The following is a 17,780-nucleotide window of genomic DNA, read 5'->3' on the forward strand; positions in this document are numbered from 1 at the left end:
TTCAAAGCTGGATAAATAGAAGAGAAGTTGGAAATGACATGTTGTTGTCATTAACTTAGCTTGTTTTATAGCTATTTAGCTTGCTGCTTCACTGAACTGAATCAAGAATAAAATAGGATTATACAATTCGGCTCTTAGATCATGCTGGCTATTTTGTCTTCTTGTTTTTATAATGTGTAGGCTATGATGGGCATAGCTGGCTAGAAAGCTAGCTAATATTAGCTGGCTAGGTAATGTTGTCTCCACGTTTAGCTGCCTAGTATTTCGGAGGAAATACAAGTGTGCTATTTTTGTAAAAACTCTACATCTCTCATCACATATATCACAATAGTCTGACTTTAAAATATTGTATATCACATAGTTGTCTTACTGGTAAATTAATCCCATTATATCTCTCTTACCTTCCGGCTTGTTTTCGGCAGCCATTTCCCCTTCGCGCGCAACATCCTCCTCCTCCTCACGACCGTGGGTATCACGCGCGTGCACGGCGAGGACAGCACGAGGAGGGACTCGAGGAGCAGCAGCGAGTCCAGCCAATGCAAACTTACCATTGGTTGTGAGGCAATGACTGACAATGTTACTCTGGAATGGCTAGTGACATCAAGAAAAACACGCATCCAATGCAACTACCAGACCACGGCATTGGCCGAAAGGTAACACCTCAAAAGTAAATGAACCAATCTGCTTTGGAATGGACTAATAATTATGTTTTAATGACACCATTTGGAATTGGGCATGAAGTCATAGTCTATGTCAGATTCAAATGTATACTGCTTAGATTAGGCTACATACAATCATTTCATAAAGTCAACCATTTAGCTTATGCAACAGAAAAAAAACGTATACATACATGTAAAGTGTTTAATATAGGCTAACTGATAGTAGACATTTATTATCCCTTTCTGCAGATCTAACCATTTGAATTACAACCCTGTGTTTTCTTTCTGCTTCCATTTTGCATTTATATTGATGTGTGAATTTTCTGTAATTCATGTAATTCAGGGCTCATCTCTAAAGAGACCTTGAGACTCCCTGGTAAGATAAAGGTTAAATAAAATACAAATAAATGTGTCTCTGATGGGCCCGACGCATGGGTGCTGAAAAGACAGCTCCATTCATCGAGGAGGCGGGTGATGTCACAGCGCAGCTATCGACGCGCTCGCACAGCAGCATAGCAAACGGAGCAAAAATAACACTGAGCGAAAATCAAAGCCCCGAAGTCCTTATTCAGAAATATAAGACACTATTATTTGAAGATAGTGAGAATAATCATTATGTGCACAATGCACTGAAAATAGCATATATTTTTAAGTTCCGTGTGATAATAAACTTTATCACACGGAATCATGTAATGTGTAATTTAACAACTTTGTATCATTGTAACAAGGGAAGGCAGTGTTGAAGTGTGAGTTTTCATGAATCTAACCTGTAAAGGAAGCTGACAGAGTTATCATGCATTGTACATTGTTTACCAAACTATTTCAGCAGTTGCCAATTAGGCTACAGAAATAGCACTAAATGGTTGTTGTTGTTGCAATTTTTAACTAAACATCTTCTTAGGCACTCTTTTGTGCCATAATAATAAAAAAAATAACGTTCATTTGATGATAAATTATTTATCAAATAGATTTATATAACGTAATTTACGCAAAAATATTTCTGGTGCACCGTGCGCTGGTTTTTTGACGCTGTCAATATGCTGGTAGACATGCTTGATAAAGACATCCAGTCCACAAGGTGGCAACAGTGGTGAGGTTTCATAGATACAAACCGGAAGAGGGAATGAAAGGTTGTAAACATGGCGCCGGCCTTGGGAGACGGTGAATTTGACAACGATGATTACTATTCTTTACTTAATGTCAGAAGAGAGGTACGGCATGTTTGGATGCTGTTCGGATGTGTTTGTGTGGATATTTTGAGAAGTGATTTCATAGTCGGTTTGATGTAAGGTTTCTGGAACAAATAAATGTAGGCGGCGTACCGTTTTGCTAGCTAGCCAGATAAGTCAATTGACCCCCGTTTATGATTGGGTGTGTTCGAGAGGGTCACTTTTGTCAAGTTGGTGACCATCGGTGACCATCGGCTTCATGAACTTGACAAAAAACGTGATCAAATGTCATTTAAGTTTTATTGCAGTCGACTGAAAGTTTCTGCTTGTTCCCCAACTTCATCCTGCAGCCATTTTCTTTGTGGGAGGCCCTATTGTCAATCAGTAACAACATTGTTGATGATAGAGGCTCTCTCCCAATTGATTTTACAATGTATACAGTTATGTTTGTGTGTGTGATATGGTGGATGTTTATTTCAACATTATAAAGAAACTTTTATAAACAATGCCATGTTGCACTGAGCCCTGCTGTTGGAAAACAACATTAGTGTCCGACTTTCGGCTGTCTACAGTCGGTTGCTTTAGCTTTAACACTCGAACAAGCCCATTGATTTCAGACTGTTGGATAAAATGTGGCTAACCTAATGTACGTTAGCTGACTATTTATACAATTGTTTAACACACATGACCCGTATCAAACATTAGATCATAACCAATAAATATGTGTAACTAACGTTACTAACTAGTAGTCAAAGTAAAGTTAGTTGGCACAAGTTAGGTAGCTAGCCAACCAACATTGAGTGATTGGTGACAAGGACATTATCCCTGACTTTTGTCCATGCCATGGTAGAATAGAGGGCGGGTATGGTCTGTTTTTCTCTTATCAATTATTTGAGTCGTCTATGCAGATATTGGCCGTGTTCGAGAGCGTCAAGTGTAAACCAACGACTGTATATATGAACGGACAATGCCACTGATCACGTGACACCATTCATTCCTATGTGAAGACTCAATAGCGCATTGAGACATAGCATGCGTAGTTAGTTACTCCAGGAAGTAACATTGCAGGTTAGCTCGGTGCTGCCCCCTCTCTTTGAGGAACTCAAGTTGAAGGCCGACCGTGGTACTGCAGGCTGCCATTAGCAACTAAACTTATTTGCGATTTTAAAATGATCGATTCAAGGATATCTGGTGTATTAGAATCAATTGTTAGTACCATGATTGTCTCTTCGAATGTTTTATTTACGTAAAGATCGCCATTTGTTAATTTACTATAATGGGGGATCCTGTTTTCTGCAAACAATGCCTGCAGTATCGCGGTCAGCCTTGAATTTCCGTGGCTTCAAGAAAGAGGGCAGAACGGGTAACGGGTGTAAAATGCCTAGCTAGTTAGCAGTGCACGCTATTAGCGTTTCATTCGGTGATGTCATACCCTCTGAGACCTTGAAGTAGTTGTCTCCCTTTCTCTGCGAGGGCTGCGGCTTTTGTGGAGCGATAGATAACGATGCTTCCTGGGTGACACGTCATGTTCAGAGGGGTCCCTGGTTCGAGCCCAGGTTAGGGCAAAAAGAGGGACGGAAGCCAGACTGTTACACATGCAAGTGCACTAGCTGCTTGGCTTGATAGTTAGGCCTCAAGTGCAACATGTAATGTTAGGTCGTCACTTCGAAACCTTTTGTTGTAAATACGTATTTGTCTACTTGGAATCATATTAGCTAGCTAGTACTTTATCACAAGTAAGTTGAAGTTCTCATGTTTTCTTCTGTTCATCTATTAGGCAACACAGGAGGAACTGAAGGGGTCATACAGGCGATTGTGCATGCTCTACCACCCAGACAAGCACAGAGACCCTGAATTAAAAAGGCAGGCGGAACAGCTCTTTAACCTAGTGCATCAAGCTTATGAGGGTAAGAAGAATACTAGACTGTGACTTCATGCCATTTTTCGACCATGGCTTTGCTCTGTTTCAGCTGAACATTTAGGTCAACTTGCTCATTGTTGTTTCTGGATTGTATGTATCTGAACCTTTCATTGAAACTGAAAAGTTGCATGTTTCTCCCTGTAGTCCTTAGTGACCCACAGTCACGAGCTATCTATGACATCTATGGCAAGAGAGGACTGGATGTTGACGGATGGGAGGTAAGTACAGCATTTTATTTTGGGCTTGCCTTCATAATATACATAGGCTACTGTGGTAGGAAGTACTATATATTGTCATTGTCAAGCTAATGAGTGTCGCTGATCATCAGGCAGAAATGGCTTATGTCTGATTCCAGGTGGTGGAGAGAAAAAGAACTCCAGTAGAGATCCGAGAGGAGTTTGAGCGTCTGCAGAGAGAGAGGGAGGAGAGACGGCTACAGCAGAGGACCAATCCCAAGGTCTAATGTTTAGTTGTGTGTGTGTGTGTGTGTGTGTGTGTGTGTGTGTGTGTGTGTGCGCGCGCGTGTGCGCTGTATTAGTGACTATAGGACTGAAACCCTGCTGTTGCATGATCATTTATTGATGTGACTGTCTCATTCAGGGGATGATCAGTGTGGGTGTAGATGCCACAGACCTCTTTGATCGCTATGAGGAGGATTACGAGGATGTGCCTGGAGGGGGCTTCCCACATGTTGAGATCAACAAGATGCACATATCACAATCTATAGAGGTAATAGAAAAACTTGAAATGGGTTTGAAAAGTTCTTAAAATATGTGTATGGGTAGAGGTTTGGCTTACGGACCACCACATTGGAAAACTAGGTGTAATATTTGTTACCTATTGCAGGCCCCCCTCACCACCTCAGACACAGCTGTTCTCTCTGGCTCCCTCTCAACCCACAATGGAAACGGAGGAGGAAACATTAACGTGGCACTGCGGAGAGTCACCTCTGCTAAGGGCTGGGGGGAGGTCAGGAACCACTCAATCATTTACAGTTTCTACCTACATATACACACGCACATATAGACACACACATTGCATACTAGTGCTTTCAAATGCTCACACACCTAAAATACATGCAAACAAACAATTATCACATTTGTGTTCTATTTTACACTGAGATGTTATTTGTTTATCCACCAGGTGGAGTTTGGGGCAGGAGACACACACGGGCCCCTCGTAGGTATGAAGATATTCCGCAACCTCACAGCTCGCTGGTAAGTCAAGATTCCAGAACATTAGAAATCTGTAAAGCATTGTGTTTGGGCTACAGTTGAATCAGAAAAGATGTAGAATGACTTGTTTTTCTCCAGCTTTGTGACTACTCAGTGTGGACTCCATTTCTCGTCCCGGGGCGTGCGGCCTAGTTGCACCACGATGCTGGCTCGGCACCTGGACAAGAACACCATGGGCTACCTGCAGTGGCGCTGGGGCACCCAGTCCTCCATGAACACCAGCATCGTCAGGGACACGAAGACCAGCCACTTCACCTTGGCCATGCAGGTCAGCACAGAATAATATAATTAAATAGAGCAATTGTAGTATAAGAAGGGACTGCTGTCTGTTGCGGATGTATTCTCTATTTCCTCTCCTAACCGTATTTGTTGGCCCTCTGCAGCTTGGGATCCCTCACTCCTTCATGATGATGAGCTACCAGTACAAGTTCCAGGACGATGACCAGACCAAAGTCAAGGGCTCAATCAAGTATGTCCACTTTATAATAAGATTTGAACATTTGGGCCTCCCGAGTGGTGTAGCGGTCTAAGGCACTGCAGTGCTTGAGGCGTCACTACAGACCCGGGTTCAATCCCAGGCTGTGTCACAACCAGCCGGGAGTCCCATAGGGCGGTGCACAATTGGCCCGGCGTCGTCCGGGTTAGGGGAGGGTTTGGCCGGGGGGGCTTTACTTGACTCATCCCGCTCTAGCGACTCCTTGTGGCAGGCCGGGCACCTGCAGGCTGACTCCGGTCGTCAGTTGAACGATGTTTCCGCTGACACATTGGTGCAGCTGGCTTCCGAGTTAAGCAGGCGGGTGTTAAGAAGTGCGGTTTGGCGGGTCATGTTTCAGAGGATGCATGACTCGACCTTCGCCTCTCCCGAGCCTGTTGGGGAGTTGCAGCGATGAGGCAAGATCGCAATTGGATATCACGAAATTGGGGAGGAAAAGGGGTAAAATACAAAAAAATAAAGATTTGAACATTTGTTTGTTTTGATAAATGGAAGCCATTGAACCTTAACTGTAACCTTTATTATAAATCATCAGGTCATTTCATGGACAATATAGGAAGACTTGCTGACTGTCTCTGTCATTGTCTTGTAGAGCTGGCTTTTTTGGGACGGTGGTGGAGTATGGTGCAGAGAGAAAGATCAGTCGGCACAGTGTCTTGGGGGCGACCGTCAGTGTAGGAGTACCTCAGGGCATCTCCCTCAAGATAAAGTAAGTATGGCTCAGTTCTTCTTAACCAAACTACCTCAGTACAGTAGTTGTTGGCATAAGGCATTTGGGTTATTCTTAAATAGTGGCATTTTTTAAAATGTATTTTGTACATCTTCTAAATCAACTAATATGGTGACTTAATGACTTACTATATTTTACCATTATCATAACATTGTGCCATCAATAGGAGTAGTAACACCAATGACACATTTTAGGTCATTAAGGATTTTCTTTAATTAACACTAACCCTTTTCAAAAAATGTACTGAAGTGATATGATTTATCATTTTTGCTCACAATTTAATTTCCCTTCATTTAAATTGAGTAAAACCAATGACATGATCTATTTAGACACACCAAATTGTTAGTGGAACCCTATATTTTGACATACTAAAAAGGTGTGATTAGCTAATCATTTTCTTTGAACTATACCCCTCCCCGATTAGTTTGCCACTGGAGGGAATGCTCAAGGTCACTGTATATCTTTGTAATGAGGGATTTTTAAGGCGATTTTTAAGCGTGATAGTAATGGGAGACAGAGGAATCCAGCAGTACTGAGGCAGAGGGCTCATAGTGAGGACGACTGGATACTATTCTGAACTGTGTTGTGAGCTTTCTAGTGCACAGTGAGTGCTTCACAGAGCAGAAGAGACTTAGGGACACATATTATAGTAAAAAAAAAAACGTTTTGTTATTTGTCTATACAATATATGAAATACTTTTTACTTTCTTGCATTCAAAATAATATATCTCTAAATCCCTAAAACATGTCACTACTTGGCAATTCCACGATAACAGAGTGAGGCACAAACCGTCATTCTGTTACCAAACTTTGCATCTGCTCAGTTCTTGAAGTAAATGTTTTTGTAAAAATGTTCAGTGGAAATTGTTAAAAGTAGTCCATGGGGTTTGCTTAACTTTTTGCAATAGTTTTTTCTTTGTTTGACATACATTTTAAAGTGAAAAATCTGAGTCTCAGCATCACTAGTGGGAAAGACTGGACAATTAGCTTGCCCTAAGTACTTAAAGGTAGTCAGCGAAATGAGGTCGCACGAGCAGCACCGCAGATATTGCTATGAGTGAGATACAAGATTTCATGTTTTTCATGGTTGCAAATGCGAGGGATGCAAATGACACCACAATTCAAGAATGACCCATTTGTTCAGAATAAGTGTCTGCTAAATGACATGTTTTCTATTGATTTCTGTTGGAACTGCTAAGCCATTAGTGAAGTTTTCATCAATTTGTCAAAATATTTAAGTGAATATTCTAATTTACCTGCAGCTTTGGCTTCTTGGAATACATTTTTTTATTTAATTGAATTTAACCTTTATTTAACAAGGCAGGTCAGTTAAGAACAAATTCTTATTTACAATGACGGTCTACACCGGCCAATCCCGGACGACGCTGTCCAAATTGTGCGCCGCCCTATGGGACTCCCAATCACGGCCTGTTGTCATACAGCCTGGATTCGAACCAGGGTGTCTGTAGTGACGCCTCTAGCACTGAGATGCAGTGCCTTAGACTGCCGCGCCACTCGGGAGCCCTAAATAAATGTGCTTAATCAATTAGTGCATATAAAAGCACTTTGTTGTATAACTTTTCATTTACCAAATAAAAACCAGAAGTGCTACAGTATGTTTCCATCCCATCCAGACTGTCAATGGTTTTGGCACAGAAAGTCTGTGATAAACAGAAAGTGTGCCTGCTCTGGTCTTGGCACGTGCACTTTAGCAACAGCTCTCAGATACACTGATTAAGTATAAGAGTGAGATTTTTATTTGTCAATTGGCAGCCAAGCACCGACCATCATGTCACCAGCATACAAAAAAAACCTTCATATTTATTGGAAAGGAGCATCAAGCTCATGGCCGTTTTCCACCCTGTGAAGTTCATCATAACGTAATTCATCTGTAGCCTAATAAATGGCGTATTGTTTTAAAAGTCATAGTGGGAGGACCACACAATATCATAGTGTGACTGCAAGTTTACTGCGACGTGATGGTTATTCTATCAACAAATGTGCAAGAAAACATTTTCACTGCCATTTGTCGCATGATTTATTTCACCAACAAAAAAGTTATCCACACCCGTCTTTCGTATTTTGTTGTCGCCATTTGGACCGTTTACCGGCATCAGGCCTGTCGTGAGTTTTTATTTTATTTTACATTTTTTAATACAACAGGTACTTTACGCACATAAAAATGGTTGGATGGAAACTTCGTTATTGATGATGCATCTTATTTGTACAGGCTGAACCGAGCCAGCCAGACATATTTCTTCCCCATCCATCTGACTGACCAGCTCCTGCCCAGTGCAGTGTTCTACGCCACAGTTGGACCACTCGTCTTCTACCTCGCTATTCAGAGACTCGTCATCAGGCCCTATGTGCGTGCCCAGAAGGAACAGTAAGACTGCCCACTTATCTACACTTCATGTTAAAGTCTGTGTCAGTATTTCAATTGCTCATTGTGTGATGGCCTTACAGCTTTGTAGCTTGGCTTTACTAATAGAAGTCATAGTAAACAAATTGTGTGTGTGCAATGCAATCTTGGGAATCCATCCTAATTAGGTTGATTGTTGCCATATCACCCTGGTAGCAGCCTAGTCACAGAGCTCCTGTAAATTTGTACATATTTAGTTATTTTAAAGTGCATTTTTTTCCCTCATTGTGGAACCAAGATTTTTGTTTTTGATAACAATTCGTTTTTATTGCTTATATCTGGTGGTTTTGAGACACTGATTTCCAGATTTTTCGCTTGGCTAGTGTTTGTTTTTAAAAAATGCATTTGGACTCAGTACCAGCTTTTTTTTATTTCACCTGGCTGCCAGTTCCTGATCTTTTGAGAACATGTGAGGAGTCACTTTAAGCGTGATAGTAATGGGAGACAGAGGAATCCAGCAGTGCTGAGGCAAACGGCTCATAGTGAGGACGACTGGATATTATTCTGAACTGTGTTGTGAGCTTTCTAGTGCACAGTGGGTGCTTCAGAGCAGAAGAGAAGTCCAGTGCCTATATGACTCTCACCAAGACTCCATTTCTATAATTGACCATCCTCTGACCAGTTCCCTCCTCTCAAACCATGAGCTGACCCTCTCCATCTGCAGAGGATGCAGCATTCATATCGCTTATTTGTTTCTTACTTATGAAGCGCTTTGAGATTCCTATTATGAAAAGCGCTGTAGAAGTTCAATAAATGTATTATTAATTCATCCATTATGCCTCTCCACTGTATAGGGACCTGGAGAAGCACCGGGAGAGTTCAGCCTCAGACATTGCTAGGAAGAGGCAGGAGGCAGAGTCTGCTGTGAGTGCACTATGTCTCCTCATAGAAATACATCATGTATATCGGCATCAAGCAAACACACATTCCTTACAATATGATTAGATGCTCTATTGGTCTCTTGTGTGTGAATGTTAGCAGCTTGATCTGACATCTCGATTTCCTTCTGAAGGTTTTGCTAATGCAGGAATCTGTGCGCAGGATCATTGAAACTGAGGAATCTAAAATGGGTAAATGGGCTTCTGTCAGCACCAGAAGTGATCAGTATAAGAACACATTACAGAAGCTATAAAATGAGTTGAGTGACTCAACATGCTGACAGGATAATGTTTCCTGGATCAGGTCTCATCATCCTCAACGCCTGGTACGGCAAGTTTGTGACGGACAACAGTCAGAGGCATGAGAGGGCAAAGGTCATCGATGTGACTGTTCCGCTGCAGTGCCTGGTGAAGGACTCCAAACTCATCCTCACAGAGGCCACAAAGGTATACAGCCATAGTTACTAGACTAACTCTATCATAACTTAGTTGCCCGGAGTTCCCTTTCCTTTGGCATTACTGAATGCAAAATATCACTATTAGAGTAATTTTGGTCCATTCAAGTTTTTTCGGAGTATGATACATGGTACAGAAATACACCATAAAACTATAAACTGCCTTAGGTGTAGTAAGTAGGGTTGACAGGTCTGTGATGACTGATGTTGTTCTTGTGTTGTCCTCCCAGTCAGGACTACCTGGGTTCTATGACCCCTGTGTGGGGGAGGAGAAGAGTCTGAAGGTACTGTATCAGTTCCAGGGAGTGATGCATCAGGTCCTCTCTCCTGAAGAGGAAGCACTCAGGATTCCAAAACAATGTAGGTGGCCTTACCAATGTGTCTGCTCAACTACACGAGTTACATTTCTTAAAACATACTGTATTTCTGTTCAACAGTATTCAATTGCTGTTTTTTTCTCTTTCCCTCATGTAGCTCACAGGATTGATGCCGACACATAGGAACCTCTTTTCTGGACCGAATGGGACATTACACAACGTTAAACTGATAGTTTGACAATGGATGGACAGACTTGTATTGTAGAGACACCGATTTACCCCTTGTGTCCTAAAAAGAAGTCCTGCATATCCCCTCTTTATGTTGTCCATAGGAGGAGAAATGGCAGAAACTTACTCAACAGGGTGTTGCCCTATTGAATGAAATTCAGTCTAAAGTCACTCAAAATGGGATGGTCGTAATCTCAAAGTTCTGCCCTTTCAGGTATGGCTTGTAATGGATGACTCAGTACTGTATGGACACTGCAGTGCCTATGTGACCCTCTTGAATGTATTAGTGCACCTCTGTATATTTGCCATATTATTAAAATCTCTTTTCCAAGCTGCAATAGCCCATTTTGGAAATTGAGCTAGAAACAATATTTTGTCACACAATTGTTTTTGGTACAACGTAAACTATATTAGTCAAAAGATTAACCCAAAGTTGATTGGAAGTGTACTCCACCTTCTGTATGGTTCGCACTGTCATAGATCAATGGATCTACTGACATGATTGCCCAATAAGGCTGTCATCTGGGTGTCCTGTGCCTGACGGGTCAGTGAATAGTACAAGGCTGACCTGACTCTGATAACATGACATATTGTACTTAAAGTACAGAAAAACAGGCATGAGATGTAGGCCTATATTCAGTTATGTAACTTGAGTGGTTTATTGACATTTAGTTCTAGGGAATGTATTAGAAAACGTATGTGTTCATGAAATGGTATTTTTTAAATATATATATTAACATTCAGGTCATGTTTGTAAAGGCCTGCATGCGCAAATGTCAATGGAATATTTTTCAACTTCATTTGTGTCTTAGAATCCTTGATTGACTTTAATTCAGGAATAAAAACTCAGTCCAGGAAGGTCCCTTTAAACTCTTGGAAAAAGTGTACTATATTATCCAAAGAATGGTTTTGCAGATGGCAGCAAGATGGATCGGGCTGCAAAGCTTTCCAAAATAAATATTTTACACTCATTGACCAAGATGAAATTGGCAAAAATGTCTGTCTTCAAGACTGTTTTCAGAAGAGGATCAGCAAATTAATTTAACTTGTGTTCCAATACAAAATAGCTTTCCAATAAAACCAATGTCAATCAATGTGTCAGCTGATATCATTCACAGCTATCCTCTGTACACTTGGCCGTATAGATTCTTTACCAGCAGCCCTGGCCAGATTCTGCCAGCTGCGTAGACCTGACAACTCGGCGTGTGCTGCCTTCAATTTAAACCTCATCTTGTTGATCAGCTGGCTCTTCATTTGTAACCTTCTGTTGAGCCATTTGTTGGTATCCAAGGCTTTGAATAGCTGGGCCTTCACTGCACATGGGTCAGACAGCGCGTAACTGTGATCGAAGATGACAACATGCTAAATAAAAAGGGCACAAAAGAAAATCAGTTATGACTGGTAAAGAATAATTTCAGGTGTTTAGATTCAATGTGAATGCATAAATGTCTAACAACCCTATGGCTCAGTCTCAAACCATACAGAATACAATGTTGCACAAGACTCACATAGAAGTTGAGTATTAGAAGACACACTGGGCAGGGTAAAGATTAGCTGAGAATTCTCAACTTCAAGATATACATATCACATCTCAATGGAGTTGAGTGGCAATTCGTTTTGGCCAATGATGTGTGTTAACCCTGGATTACTGATGCTTGGCCATTGATTGGCTTTGAATCCACCGGTCAGTCAAATTGGCACTCCCCAGTATGAACAGGCCTCCATAGGAATTACTGGAATTTCAATTAAATGTTACATGTATTTAAGTTTTGTTGTAGTGGGGACAGTAACATTAGTACAATTAAAAATACTTGAAGGAAAATGTTTTATATTTTTATGTTAAGCTAACAATGTAATTTAAGAGTATATGTTAAGGTGTCTGTAATAGAATAAATGTGTCAAAACAAATGTAGACATTAACAAATGCATTTCTATTGATGGGTTTGCGATCAACTTAACTAAAACGATGTGTGCGGTCCATGGGGCAGAAGTCAGTGTATTGTGAATCTGCATGGCCAGATTTCTACCAAGAATGACAAATTGCCATGTAGGGAATAGTAAGTGGCTTGTTTCATCTTGTTCTTGATACCATGTCTTGTTTTGAGGTGTTTTGACTGATTTCATGTCAATGCTAATATGGCTCAAATTCTCTATCTACACTGAACAAAAATATAAAACGCAAAATTTAAAGGGTTGGTCCCATGAGCTAAAATAAAAGATCCCAGAAATGTTTCATTAGCACAAAATGTTTATTTTTCTACATCCCTGCTACTGAGCATTTCTCCTTTGCCAAGATAATCCATCCACCTGACAGTGGCATATCAAGAAGCTGATTAAACAAGATTGTTACACAGGTGCACCTTGTGCTGGGGACAATAAAAGGCCACAGATATCTCAAATTGAGGGAGTGTTTCCAGATAATTTAATGTTTATTTCTCTACCATAAGCCGCCCCTGTTTTAGAGAATTTAGCTGTACAGTGCATTCGGAAAGTATTCAGACCCCTTGACTTTTTCCACATTTTGTTACGTTACAGCCTTATAAAATGTATTACATAAAAAAATGGCCTTGTTAATCTACACAAAATACCCCATAACGACAAAGCAAAAATAGGTTTTTAGACATTTTTGCAAATGTATAAAAATTAAAAACAGATTCCTTATTTACATAAGTATTCAGACCCTTTGCTATGAGACTCGAAATTGAGCTCAGGTGCCTCCTGTTTCCATTGATCATCCTTGAGATGTTTCAACAACTTGATTGGAGTCCACCTGTGGTAAATTCAATTGATTAGACATGATTTGGAAAGGCACCTGTCCATATATGGTCCCAGAGTTGACAGTGCATGTCAGAGCAAAAACCAAGCCATGACGTTGAAGGAATTGTCCGTAGAGCTCTAACTGAGCAATCGGGGGAGTAGGGCCTTGGTCAGTGAGGTGACCAAGAACCCGATAGTCACTCTGACAGAGCTCCAGAGTTCCTCTGTGGAGATGGGAGAACCTTTCAGAAAGACAAGCATCTATCTCTGTAGCACTCCACTAATCAGGCGGAGTGCTACAGAGTAAAAGGCACATAACAGCCTGCTTGGTTTGCCAAGATTGAACTCTTTGGCCTGAATGCTAAGTGTCACGTCTAGAGGAAACCTGGCACCATCCCTACGGTGAAGCATGGTGGTGGCAGCATGCTGTGGGGATGTTTTTCAGGGACTGGGAGACTAGTCATGATCGAAGGAAAGATGAAGCAAAGTACAGAGAGATCCTTGAAGAAAACCTGCTCCAGAGCACTCAGGACCTCAGACTGGGGAGAAGGTTCACCTTCCAACAGGACAACGCAGGAGTGGCTTCGGGACAAGTCTCGATCGAACATCTCTGGAGAGACCTGAAAATAGTTGTGCAGCGACGCTCCCCATCCAACCTGACAGCTTGAGAGGATCTGCAGAGAAGAATGGGTGAAACTCCCCAAATACAGGTGTGCTAAGCTTGTAGCATCATACCCAAGAAGACTCAAGGCTGTAATTGCTGCCAAAGGTGCTTCAACAAAGTATTGAGTAAAGGGTCTGAATACTTATGTAAATGTGATATTTCATATATATTTTATACATTTGCAAAAACAAATACCTGTTTTTGCTTTGTCATTATGGGGTATTGTGTATAGATTGAGCGGAAAAAAACAAATTTGTCCATTTTAGAATAAGGCATTAACGTAATAAAATGTGGAAAAAGTCAAGTGGTCTGAATACTTCCTGAATGCACTGTATATCTAACCGGCCTCACAACTGCAGACCACGTGCAACCACCAAGCCCAGGACCTCCACATCTGGCTTCTTCACCTGCGGGATCATCTGAGACCAGCCACTTGGACAGCTGATGAAACTGGATTTGCACAAGCACAACCAAATCATTTCTGCACAAACTGTCAGAAACCTTCTCAGGGAAGCTCATCTGCGTGCTCGTCGGCCTCACTATGGTCTTGACCTGACTGCAGTACGGCGTAGTAACCAACTTCCGTGGACAAATGCTCACCTTCGATGGCCACTGGCACGCTGGAGAAGTGTGCTCTTCATGGATTAATCCCGGCTTCAACTGTACTGAGCAGATGGCAGACAGCGTGTATGGCGTGGTGTGGGCGAGCGGTTTGCGGATGTCACCGTTGTCAACAGAGAGCCCCATGGTGGGGTTATGGTATGGGCATACGCTATGGACAACAAACACAAATGCATTTTATCGATGGCAATTAGAATGCACATACCATGACGAGATCCCAAGGCCCATTGTCGTGCCATTCATCCGCCGCCATCACCACATTTTTCAACATGATAATGCACTGCCTCATGTCGCGAGGATCTGTACACAATTCCTGGAAGCTGAAAATGTCCCAGTTCTTACATGCCCTGCATACTCACCAGATATGTCACTCATTAAGCATGTTTGGGATGCTCTGGATCGATGTGTACGACAACATGTTAATAAAAAGTGAGAAAAACATCTGCTAGGGTACTGCTTCACATGGTGAGAGAGGAATCTACAAGCAGTCTTTCCCAATGTTGACATTGCCTAGCAAATATTCTTGAGTTTACCTGTTACCAATGCATCAGGGTAGAATTTATTTTCAAAGCTGGCTCTTGTCAAAAACAGACTGAGATCAACGATGAGACAGGAAAGACTGAACCCTTTGAATCTTATGGCTCTTGAGAATTATGTACTCAGGGCACTTGATTTCAAGGACATAGTTTCAGATTTTGCTGCTTGGAAAATGAGGAAGAAATAATTTTAAGGTAAACCATGATTACATTTTATGTAATAAATTAATGTAGTGCATAAGACCTAATGCTTGTCCGCTGGAGATGACAGGGGAGGCTCTGTCCAGCCAGCTGGCGGAGGCCGCGCTCTTGTTTACTTTGCGAAGGCTGTGCGGATGGTAACTGTTCATGGTCCTCCTGAATCAATAGTGGGACCATTCTGTGTAGCCTAGGACATACAACGGTTTGTTATATACTGTATGTTTTGTGGACTTCACCAGATAGACATTACTCTCTGGTTTTAACCGTGATGATTATGAAACCCAAACGGATAAATGTTATGCTTTACTGTGCTGTATTTTAGCCTAGGCCCTATTTCATTTGTTTATTTAGAGAAGACACACCTATAATTCCGTGCATAAAGTCATTTGAATTAAAATTGCCAAAATGAAATACCCTAATCCTGTCTATACATAAATACAATCATTGAAATTAGGCTACTAAAGCATGATTTGGCCACAGAGGATCATTAGCTTCATTCAAAAAAAGTGGATTGTTCTAAAAGCAAAGAAAATACTAATGTCTCTTAGTTATCAAAATTCTCAACTTAATTGAGCGAACAACAGTATAGCATATCTTACTGGCACCAGTATAGAGCATATGCAAATTTGTAACATATAATACGATTTGTAATTCCTAACATATATGAAATGGGGGATGTACATCCACAAATGAATAAATACCATACGAAACGTGACATATCATACTAAATTGAGTGTCTCGGATTTAAGTACAGAATAATACGACCTGGTTGGTGTCTCCCTTTCTTCTAGGCCTATTATATGGACAACATTGCTTTTATTGATATGTTTGTCAGTGTCAGCAAAGTAGGCTACCCATAATTTGTCGTATTAAAAAATATTTGTAATTTCTCACTTCACACATGGAGCCTCTGACTGTAGCATCACTTTGATTGACAGACAACAACAACAACAAGCTTCACATGTGAAACATGTGTAGGCTATGTAATGATCTATCCTTGTAGGCTATGTAGCAATGTCACATAGATAATTTTCTCTCATTTTAGACAAAGTCTTTTCATTGTTAAAATAGGCCTAGGCTATATTTTTTTCTCTCAAATGAATACTCTTCCAAGTAATTGAATACTAACATCCGTTTGGATATTCAAATAACCATGCCCATCCCTACTTGTTACTTTTATAAATATCAATTATTTAACGCTTACTGTGTACTTGTGCTTGTCCTGACAGAGTTGTCAGTGGGAATTGGAATCTCTTTGCCACTCAACTCCATTGTATCGTGCGTAGTTGAGAATTCTCAGCTAGGTAAAGGCGCACTTTCTTGTTGCCCTCTGCAGATTTGGATAGTAGTCTCTCTTCTGGGTCCAGGTCATTCTGTGTTTCCATCTTCTCTTGGGACACAGTGACACACTTTGGAAGCATTTTCAGCCTTTTTCCTGACTTTCTTTTCTAGTAATAAAATAAAACCATTAGTTAATAATAATCAAATCAAATTTTATAAGACAGTTAGAAAAAAAACTAATTTGATGACAGAAGGCAAGTTCTTTTACATGCACACACAAAAAAAAGTTAGGCTAATGCACATTCATTAGATACCTAAAATGTTTGGAAAAGGTACGAATCCAAAAGATGCTGGTGAAATGAGTAGGCTTACCTTAGAAATTGGTGGTGGGAATGTAAAGAGCGTGGGTACAGCATTCCACAGCAGGTTTTTGCGGTTGCCTAAGCCGCTGAAACAATCCGTAGTAAAAATGAAGTGAGCAGATGACCATGTGTTTCTTTGGATAAAAGTCATCTCGGCATATGTTATCCAGCCATTGTCTAAATACAGTTGGTTTGCTGAAAGGAAATCTGTAGAAATTAGAAATGGTATACAGTGAATTGAGTGAAATCAACACACAATCATGTAAAAATGTATATGGTAATTGCATTGCGTTTTAATCAAACAATATAACTAACCTGTGAAAAGTAATATCTGTATGTTTGCTGTACCTATTGGTACAGTTATATGCAGAACAACTTTTCGGCATGATATTGCCCCGAACTAAGATGGCGGTCGACGGTCGTCGCCCCTCAGTATATCAAAAGAGTCATCATACCAAATATGGTGGATAAATGAAGCGTTTATCCTTGAAAACATGGTTCTGGGGTGGCTATGCGATATAAACTGTGGTCTGGTCTAATGTATATGAACCATAAAAAATGAGGGAGTGGGATGTCTCGCTTCCTCTTCCGTCTCTGATCATATGTCGTAATATGCAAGGTGTATTCGTGCCATCTCGTACCCTCATAGACCATCTCTGTTTGGAGAATGTATTGATTAAATGAGTGTGTCTCCAAGACCAAAGGTTAAAAAGTACGCACAGCACAGGTAATAGCATATTGTTGATTGATTAAACAATAATATTTCAGATTAGAGAGCGCAGAATCCAAAGTGCGCATCGATTACAATCACGTTGCCGTTGCTCTGGAACGCACCCATTTTACTAGTGTAA

The 17,780-nt window shown here is 40.9% G+C and overlaps 3 protein-coding genes across 6 annotated transcripts in view; 1 reads left to right on the top strand and 2 right to left on the bottom strand.

Moving 5' to 3' along the window:
• LOC115168101 (calmodulin-binding transcription activator 1-like) overlaps positions 1-570 on the bottom strand; it is a 349,660-nt gene extending 349,090 nt beyond the window's left edge. For both annotated transcript variants that reach the window (XM_029723014.1, XM_029723013.1), the window contains exon 1: positions 402-570. In XM_029723014.1, coding sequence (XP_029578874.1) covers positions 402-426 — 25 coding nt within the window. In that variant the 5' untranslated portion in view covers positions 427-570. The remainder of the gene's footprint in view (positions 1-401) is intronic.
• Positions 571-1,753: 1,183 nt separating this feature from the next.
• Positions 1,754-10,876, top strand: LOC115168102 (dnaJ homolog subfamily C member 11). 3 transcript variants are annotated; one of them, XM_029723015.1, is made up of 16 exons: positions 1,754-1,870; positions 3,606-3,735; positions 3,894-3,967; positions 4,105-4,206; positions 4,350-4,478; positions 4,596-4,718; positions 4,893-4,966; positions 5,063-5,252; positions 5,368-5,453; positions 6,070-6,186; positions 8,438-8,593; positions 9,424-9,493; positions 9,642-9,699; positions 9,812-9,954; positions 10,193-10,322; positions 10,437-10,876. In XM_029723015.1, the coding sequence occupies exons 1-16, from the start codon at positions 1,799-1,801 to the stop codon at positions 10,460-10,462; spliced, it is 1,680 nt and encodes a 559-aa protein (XP_029578875.1). In that variant the 5' UTR covers positions 1,754-1,798; the 3' UTR covers positions 10,463-10,876. The 3 variants fall into 3 exon arrangements, with proteins under 3 accessions (XP_029578875.1, XP_029578876.1, XP_029578877.1); XM_029723016.1 differs by lacking the exon at positions 1,754-1,870 and adding an exon at positions 3,200-3,425; XM_029723017.1 differs by lacking the exon at positions 1,754-1,870 and adding an exon at positions 3,200-3,384.
• A 431-nt stretch (positions 10,877-11,307) lies between these two features.
• Positions 11,308-17,772, bottom strand: LOC115168104 (THAP domain-containing protein 3-like). Its single transcript, XM_029723020.1, is given in 5 exon segments — positions 11,308-11,869; positions 16,603-16,734; positions 16,940-17,035; positions 17,037-17,136; positions 17,245-17,772. Coding segments are annotated over 5 exon segments (663 nt in total). The 5' UTR covers positions 17,316-17,772; the 3' UTR covers positions 11,308-11,605.
• Positions 17,773-17,780: the final 8 nt, after the last annotated feature.

This window comes from Salmo trutta, chromosome 30, assembly GCF_901001165.1.
Source record: "Salmo trutta chromosome 30, fSalTru1.1, whole genome shotgun sequence".
Classification (NCBI taxonomy): Eukaryota; Metazoa; Chordata; class Actinopteri; order Salmoniformes; family Salmonidae; genus Salmo; species Salmo trutta.

Coding starts and splice junctions, on each gene's coding strand:
- LOC115168102 (XM_029723015.1), top strand. CDS start 1,799: ATGGCGCCGGCCTTGGGAGACGGTGAATTTGACAACGATGATTACTAT. Junction 8,594..9,423: donor GTGCGTGCCCAGAAGGAACA/GTAAGACTGCCC, acceptor TCCACTGTATAG/GGACCTGGAGAAGCACCGGG. Junction 10,323..10,436: donor ACTCAGGATTCCAAAACAAT/GTAGGTGGCCTT, acceptor TCCCTCATGTAG/CTCACAGGATTGATGCCGAC.